Source organism: Pseudonaja textilis, chromosome 2, assembly GCF_049901715.1.
Source record: "Pseudonaja textilis isolate UNSWEBS1 chromosome 2, rPseTex1.2, whole genome shotgun sequence".
NCBI lineage: Eukaryota > Metazoa > Chordata > Lepidosauria > Squamata > Elapidae > Pseudonaja > Pseudonaja textilis.
In genome coordinates, this window is record NC_141991.1 from 65,054,857 (window position 1) to 65,063,855 (window position 8,999).

At 38.5% G+C, this 8,999-nt stretch overlaps 1 protein-coding gene across 7 annotated transcripts in view; it reads right to left on the reverse strand.

The window, feature by feature from the left end:
• BRD8 (bromodomain containing 8) overlaps nt 1–8,913 on the reverse strand; it is a 19,195-nt gene extending 10,282 nt beyond the window's left edge. For 2 of the 7 annotated variants that reach the window (XM_087924144.1, XM_026726116.2), the window contains exons 1-9: nt 8,781–8,913; nt 8,186–8,282; nt 6,911–6,980; nt 6,413–6,462; nt 4,867–4,989; nt 4,689–4,769; nt 3,820–3,884; nt 3,177–3,313; nt 2,697–2,912 (exon numbers count right to left, since the gene is read on the reverse strand). In XM_087924144.1, coding sequence (XP_087780270.1) covers nt 2,697–2,912; nt 3,177–3,313; nt 3,820–3,884; nt 4,689–4,769; nt 4,867–4,989; nt 6,413–6,462; nt 6,911–6,980; nt 8,186–8,282; nt 8,781–8,799 — 858 coding nt within the window. In that variant the 5' untranslated portion in view covers nt 8,800–8,913. The remainder of the gene's footprint in view (nt 1–2,696; nt 2,913–3,176; nt 3,314–3,819; nt 3,885–4,688; nt 4,770–4,866; nt 4,990–6,412; nt 6,463–6,910; nt 6,981–8,185; nt 8,283–8,780) is intronic. The other 5 variants (XM_087924147.1, XM_087924145.1, XM_026726129.2 and 2 more) reach the window with 4 other exon arrangements.
• Between the last annotated feature and the right edge of the window lie 86 nt (nt 8,914–8,999).

Below are 8,999 nucleotides of genomic sequence, written 5' to 3' on the forward strand. Positions count from 1 at the left end.
ACCAAGGAGAAAGAGGGGAAATAAAAAAATGCAATATCTATCCCTATCTAAACAATGTTTCTATGTTGGATTGGATTTAAATACAGTTCTTTAGAGTGAACATCAGAACAAAGGAATCTTAAATTCTGGTGTTAAATTCAGAGAAATTGCACTAAGTCTCCATTTGCCTGGCCTTCTAACCTAAATTGAACGTTTAATGTAGAATACTAGAGGGCTCCTGCCCCTACCTAGCACACCAGATTATGCCATTCAAAAGTTCTTTCTGTAATCAGCTAACAAAACAATACAGCCATGATTTGTTAGTTACTACATTTCTGATAGAATCCTGTATCTGAATGATAACCAGCAATGGCTATTTAATAACTGCTTTAACTGGGAGGATAGGAACCAGAATACACGGGAGGATGCATTCCTTGCTTACCAATAAACTAGAAAAATGTGTCATGAAAATAGGTTCTAAATAGACTTACATTGAATTCAAATTTTTGATAAAATATCAGGCAACAAAAGGGAAGAAAACTGAGAACCTATTTTTTGGAAACCAGAGGGAGAACCTTTGCAATATTTTTAGGATGACAACAAAGAACAAGTTTAGTCAAAACACACACACACACACACACACAAAAAGGAAGAGATGAATTAATCATGGTGTAAGCAAACACTAGATATATATTACCTTTGTAAAAGTACAGTGCATCGATACAAAGGATCAACACCCTCACCCAGTGGAACTTCCCTAACATGGCTCATTATACGTCTTTTTCTCCCACCTTAATAGAAGTTGCTGTTACAGCTATGCTATGACTGCCTGTATGTATGTATGTATGTATGTCTAACTGTCCATCCCATGGATTTGTGATTCATAGTTTCATAAAAACAAGAGAAAATACAGGTTTTTTGAGCTCCATGAATGTTTCCATACTTAAGGATGTGTTCTAAATATATTAAGCCATCCAATCTAATGCAAACTTTAAGCAGTAAAAATGAAGTAAGGTGTCACATAATTACTACACTTCACATTTGCCCTATAATAGTTCAAGAGACATCACTTTATGGAATCTATAAACTAGTAAAACTCTGTATGTAACCTATAACTGTACAAAATGTTGCATTGTAGGGCAACAATTTTTGAACCATGGTATCTCAAATGAGCTAACTTACAGAATGTGTCCAAAACCCATAATTCAGGACTCCCATGGAACTGAATCTGGCAAATTTCATAAAATATTTTATGACATAATACGAACTATAAAAATGTTATGTGTATTGTGTTATAAAATATTTCATCGTCAACTGTGGTCAAACTCCTGATTCTTGGTTGTGCTATATACAGTTCAGTGTGGCCTATTTTCATTTCTGAATATCTCCCTGAATTTTTAAGAACTTTTTCAGCGAAGGCAGTACATTAGAAGCTCTGCCGTTGTTCAGGGCACCGAGGAATCTGATGAAGAAGTATCTCTGAAACCATGGCCTACTGGGTCATGGGTTTTCAAGTCACACATAGCACAGTGAAATTTTCTTTCACTCTATGCATTTTGGTTAGTCCTGTCATCTCTTTCATAGTTTTAATATTTGCAGAATTCATTTAAGATATTTTTATTCTACCTAGATTGAATACCTTTATAACATACAGGAAGTCATGAGCATTCATTCAGCAACTATTTGAAGTTATAATGGTGCTGAACGAATGGTTCTGACCAGTTCCAATCATCCCAGGACCTATGCAGTCAAGTGATCGCTATGTAGGTGCTTGGCAACTGGTTTGCACTTACGAATGGTTGCAGTACTCCATGATCATGTAATTGTCATTTGCAACCTTTCTTCCTGGTTTCCCCCGAAAGTGAATGAGGAAGCCAGCAGGGAAAGTCACTGGGATAAGTCTTCCATACGCAGGTTTGTGCCATGCCGGCCACTAATCATCCCCACGTATTCTCCCTGAGCATCAACACACTTCCCACACTACTTGCACACCCTACCATTCTCCCTGAATCATGAAACACCACCCCCACCATGGACCACATTGTACCTTCCCCACAACAGTAGCCACTTACCTGCCTGCCAGCCTGCTTGTGAGCTGCCTGGGACTTAACTTCCTGCTGGCTTCCCCTCTAACTTGCTTGTGGGAAGTCAGCAGGAATTTGCCTCTCCTAACTAAAAATAACTGACCCAGAAACATTATTAAAGTAATGACTGAAGCATAACCATTATTCATAAATACTAACCTTACCAAAAGAAAAAAAAGTGGGAACAAGAATATTCCCCAAATCTGATATTTTGGAATTGGAATTTATAACTACAACTAAATCCGATATTGTCTCTGAATTCTGATGAGAATTTGCCCTGATCATGCCAGACTATAGAAGGCTGATGATCAGATTAAGAGTTTTCTCCAATTTGTTGTCCACATGTGCCAAAGTACAGTAGGTTGAGGAATACATGGGATCAGAATTGTTATTGTTAAGCTTTGCTTAAGTGAGGCATCACATGGTTACACCTAATTTTACCACCTTTTTGCCAGGGTTGTTAAGCATGCTTCAATGCACCATGGAAAAAGTACTATGTTGATGCTGTGCATCGCTTTCACTCCTAAAATCTATCCGAACTATTCCATTGGAAAAGCTTTGTGCCCTTTCTGGTGAAAGTCAGTCACAGAGATTCCCCCAGATTTTTAAACATGTAAGGAGGGGACTCCATACCAGCCTGGGGCTTGTGGGCAGGAGGCTGCCTTTCTTCAGCAGCTCTGAAAGCAGAGGAGAAGGAGGCGGAGTCGCTTTCTGTCCTAGCATCTTTTTCTGGGTTGAATCATCTGTGACTGGGGTCAAGGGGGCATCCAGGGAGGTGGAGCCCATAGGGGTGTCAGGGATCCCAATGAAGGAGGCAACTGGGGTGCTGGGCAATGTCCCTGGAGTTACCTGAGGAAGAGAAAAACCACACTGTTCAAAGCCACATCCTTACCATCTTGACATGTCCCTGTGACTCCTCCCAACAGGGCCAATGATACAGCCTATCCCAAGCAGTTCCTCCATCACACTAGCTTCCCTTGTAATTCATGTACCTCCACCTGTTTTTCCCTGTATTAGGACTGTCGCCAAAATGTGCCTGTAAAGCAGGAAGTCTGTGAGAGCTGCGGAAAGCTCTGTACAGCCTAATGGCTTCATGTTCCTGCCAGATCTTACCCCTGGACTTGTCTCTTCCACACTGGGTTGAGACAAATCTCCCAGAGCATACTCTGCTCCTGGTGATGTTGACCCTGCTGGAGAACGGACCATCATTCCCGGCATTCTTCTTGATGGATTTTTAATTGCTTGACGAGCTAGAGAAACAAAGGCAGAAAATTACATTCTAGTTCACGCTATTCAGATTAACGAAGAAGAATTTTCAACACAAAATGGGGCCAATTTTTCCACTCCCAATGGGTATCCTCCTGAATTGAAATTCTTTCAATTCCATCCCACGTGCTATTCATAAATACGGAACAGGAAAAATGATCATTACTAGTTCTCCGATAATTTCTTGCTTATGACCATATTGGACAGGTATTCTTTTCATTTCTTCTATGCTATTTTTTTTGGTACAGGATCATTATGGCAATCCATTGTGCCTTAGAATCCAAAAGTCTAGTCTTAAAAACAGCATTGTAAAGAGAAGTCTATGAAATGCTCAGCCTTTCCACAAGAAATTTGAAGAGGAAATAGGGATGACCAAATAATTGTGTAGGTTTTACTTTTTTAAACTGCATTTTACGACTTTTAATGTCTGTCTAAGGAAGTTTAATTCTGAGGACCTTGGTTCAGCTAAAAATCCAAAATTCCAACTAACCTTGATAGGCAGCATCAGTAGCTTTTCTCTTCACTTCAGCCTCCTCTTCTTCTATTTTTTTTTTCCTGAAAAAAATGCAGATCACACAAAGTTATGGAAGCAAAACAGGATACTTCCCACTCGTATAGCTAGTCCTCACTTAACAACAGTAATTGGGAACAGAATTTCTGTCACAAGCAACTTGACAGCAAAGCACGTCAAGTGACAGTGCTGTTTAGTAAGAATACTTCTGATTGCTGTCATTAAGTGAATCCCACAGGGATGCCATTTGTGACCTCCTGCCAGCTTTCCCAGTAATTTTCTTTTCAGAAATCGGCCGTGACAGTCATAAATGGCAATGTGACCGGATGCTGCAATGTCATAATTGTGAGACAATTGCTAAGCACCTAGATCATGATCACATGACTGTGGGGATACCATGAGACTTGCAATTACAAGAACCAGTCAGAAGTATCACTCATTCAGCACTATTGTAACTTTGAAATTTACTGAATGAATGGTCATTAACAAGGACTACGTGTATATAAGACAAGCCTGGGATAAAAACAGTGAGAAAGTCATTTTTTTTTCATCCTTGAAAACAATTTTTAACCAAAACTTAAAAGATGTCAGGTACAGGTAACAGAACTTATAAGCAGTTCATCAAAATTCTACTACAAAGAACAGGTAGGCTGGCAAGGCATGACATGAATACAACGATATGCATATGAATACATTGCTTATCTCAGCAATTTTTATGTATACTTAAATAAACCTCATTTCTGAGGTTCATTTAAGAGTTCGCCTGATCCCAAGGATTCAAGACATGGAGTTTGGGAGTGGAAAAGTTGGGGAAGAGTGTGACAGAACAAGGAAATAAGATAACCCACACAATAATGTCATTGTAAATTTCCTCCAGCCTATGATCCATATGTCCTGCCTGGATCAGTTCTGCATCTCTCTTCAGCTGCCTGTAAAGAAAACACAGGGTGTACAATTAATTTCATTCATTAAATTATTAGCAGAAAACAAGGGTATCATTGACATCTAAAAAAATCTGAGACCTACCTGTACTTTTCCTGTGTCTCCTTAATCAACTTCTTAAGCTCTTCCACTCTTTCTGCTGTCAGTTTTCTTACAATAACATCTTCTACGGTTTCTACAACTTCTCCTTTCTCACCACGCTTTCTTCTACACACACAAAAATGGAAGGGGAGGGAAGAAGACTCTAGGGACCAGTAACAAAAATCTGACCCCTGCAGATGAAGCACCTTGCATTCACATACATCCAACCTTTCTGTACCTCCTCATCCCAATTACTTATTACTTACTGCTTTTGATCTTTTGTAATGCATTACAAAATCTATTGTAAAGTTTAAGAATATACTAAAGTAATCTCAGTCAAGTACCTATTGGGGTGAAAGTTTGTGATCCCTTCAGAATTAGCTTTCCTGCAATACTGTATATACAACTAGCTTGATATCTGTGCTTCGCTATGAAACTATGTGGTCGGGCTTCATTTTTGGTTTGGAAAATAAGGGGAAAAATTCAGCACCCATCTGTATTCATCTGGCTAGTGTCCTGTCAGTGTGAGAGAGTTGAGGGCTGTTTGGAAACTGAAGGAGTATTTGCTGTGTGAGCAAGAGACAGCAAGGACCCTGGGCATGTCTTCGCTCAACTGTTCTGTATTAAAGCTGCTTGGTGCTGTGAAACTAAAACTGAAACTCCTCTCCTCTGCTTTGTTTTGCATTTGGAACAGATTTTAACAGTTCTTTAACAGATAATCAGAGTTGGAAGGGACCTTGTAGGTCATCTAGTGCAATCCCCTGCCCAAGTGGGAGACCCTACACCATTTCTGACAAATGACAGTCCAATCTCTTCTGGGAAGGGGCAAAGAACTCCTTAGCATCAGAGCGTGTTAATAACATAGGAATTACTAATGCTCTGATGGTCATTTCGAAAAATCCTTTCTTAGTGACCTAGAAACCAAGAGGAACACATGTGCCAAATTTCAAGTTCATAGGCTTTACGGTTCTGGAGATTTTGTGATGATGCCTGAGTGATATTTGGCATTTATTTAGATTCTGGTTAAACAAACATCACACAATATAGTATATTTTGCTGTATTTTTATTGAAAACTATTGGAAAAGTATGAGAAAAAAATCTTCTGAAAAGTAAGATCAATGATGAAATAAAAAGCAGAATGCATTCCTGAGTTGGGATCATTTACTCTGTTCTTACTTTTTGCCACTAAATCTACAAAGTAAATGGGAAGCTGGGATTCAACTGATTTGCATACCAGCAATGTTTTCTATGTGAATGTACCCAAACTATCATAGTTGTAGTAATCCTGAATAATCACTGTCTGATAGCAGAGTTTCAACTGCTCTGGTAAACTCTTGTGCTGTCATGCTCTTCAGTTCAAAGGCTGAATAACATGTTAGTAGAGATGAACCAGCTTCAAAAATAATTTAGAAGTGCTTTGAAGCCAACATTTTCCAGGCTTCCATGGAAGTCTGCCAGGAGTCAGGCTACTTTAACAAATAACAAGGACATACTGTGTTCAACTTCTAATCTTCCCCTGATAAGAAATGGTTCAGTCTTTAAACTCACTTTGGAGTCTCTGTTGTCTCCAGGAGCTCAGAATATTGTGATGCACAGTGCTAGAAAAAAGTACATATATACATTTTTTATAAATCAGTCACTATAAACAACACTAAAAATAATATTTCATCAATGTGTAGTATATAACACATTTTCCACATTGTAAAGATATTTTCTAACAGTTGTGGAGCAGGACTTTCCTAATAAACTATATGGAACTTTCTGTTCGTAGCAACCAGGCAGAGATGCTGACTGAAGCACTGGCACCATTAGAGCTATCTCCAGAGACCCTCTAAAGTAGTGCTAATTATAATTAATGCAATGTCAAGCCCCCCTCCTTTTTTTTTTTTTTTTGCAATGTCAATGTGCTGTGGAGCAAAGCTCCAAATAATTTAATCTGTGACCTTTATTTCCTAGATGTTCACAATAAGTCTCTTGAGCAGATATTCCCCAATAGTAAAACAAAAAGGCATTATTAGGCACAAATGTAGCATTTAAGTTTCTTACCTTCTGAGAAAACCAATCTGGTGGACGGCCTGGTTCTGCAAAGGGTTTAATAGCTCGGCTGACAGATACCCTACATAAATGAGATGGAATCAAGATTTTCTTTCTCTGTATATCAGAGATGATAACAATGTTTACTAGAGTGGGGAAAACACTAAAAAAAATACTATAAAATACACTTTAAAATTCATTCTGGTTTGTATTCCATTCATAGAGATTTAGGGTCAAAATATCTATTCATATCTGAAACTCATTGGATGGCATTGGTCAATTATACCCAGCACTGATCTATACTGATTTATCTCAGTGTTGATACCTGGATAATTAGAGTAGAAAAACACTATGAGCAATTTGATTCTTTAGGAATAAAAAGGGCTGCAAATGTAACCATCATTTCCTACTGCTTTTTTCTATTACACGAGTCCAAATTGAATAAAAATACACTATACTGTTTTCAAATGTAAACTACATGAATTTTAATTAATTCTTCTTCAGATTTGTGTCTCATTCCAAAAGTAGAAATCCACTATGACTAAGATAAGAGTGTCAAGTTGTACAATCTCTAGTGCGTTTCAACAGTCAATCCTAAAACTATGGTTATGCTCCTTCCCCACCATGACTTCAATCTGTGCTTCTGAATGTAATCAGAAGTGCTTAATCACTTTTCAACTAAATTTTGAGGCTGGGAAAGTAGTACATAATCTGTTGATTTGGCTATTTGCACTAATTAATAATCTCACCGTTCATTGCCAGTTGATTGAAATTATTTTTTATTCCAGGTAGTCCTGATTTACAGCTGTTCGTTTAGTGACTATTCGAAGTCACAACAGCACTGAAAAAAATGATCTATGACCACTTTTCACACTTATAACCCATGATCTTGTGATCAAAATTCAGGCAAAGTCAATGGGAGAATCTAGATTAAGTGATTATTAAGTATTCACCTAATGACTGCATGATTCACTTAATAACTGGAGTATTCCCAGATTTAACAACTGCTTTAAAAGGGTTACAAAATGGGTCACAATTAATTTAGCAGCTGACTTACTTAACATAAATTTTGGGCTCAATTGTGATCTTAAGTCAAAGATTACCTATACTCTCAAATGCTAAGATCACTGATGGCTTTTGTCCTTATTTGGTATTTAGAACAATAACGTTCACAAATCGCTGTCCAATTTTGCACCATTGAAGAACATACCATACCCTACATGCTATTCTAAACCAAATACATCTTGGCAGCAAATGTTCGAGCCCATTTAACAGTATTTCTCTCACCAGTTCTGGTCTCCACTACGCATGACAGACGAAGCTAGGCACAGCTTCTCTCGGATAGACCAGGGTTCTGTGGGCCCGACATTCATCAACTTGTGTTCTAACAAGGGGGAAAAAAATCATATTATTGCTGTAGGATGAGGTATGAATATGAGGCAAATTCCACATTCCTGATCTACCTGGGAGGGGGGGTGGAACAGATGCAATTATCTGGAAAACTCTGGCAATCGGAGAAGGAAACAGTATTGGGTACGTTCGACACGTTATTTATAAAAAATAATAATAAAGGCGAAACTACGTTTTTAAAAAGGCACTTTTTCTCAAACAAATGGTTCCTAGAAGGCAAAAAGTGGCAAAAGGCAAACTCCCCCAGTCAACAAAATGCGTGCAATTAAATACAAAATAAATATATATATATTCAAAAAAATATAAAATAAAAAAATTATATTCAAAAAAAAATGCGTGCAACTGACAAGATATACAGGATGAAGCTTGGCTATGTACAGCTGCGCCAGATGACCCGCTGCTTCTCAGACATGAAAAGCAACGGGCATCCCTGATACTTTTGCCCTAAGCACGAAAAAAGATCGTCACTTACTACCCGCTCCAGCCGCCATTTTCGCCAAAGAACAGCAGATTGCGAAGCTCGCCGCACATCGGAGTCCCAAAACGTGAGGTCGGGCCTCTCGACTCAGAGCGGTAGGCCGACCGTTTTTTTCTATTCCTATTGGTTGACTGAAGAACGGGGGAGGGAATGGTGGCCGGAAACAACGGTTTTTAAAAATCTCTATGGTTGGTTTCCGGGGTGTGTGTATCC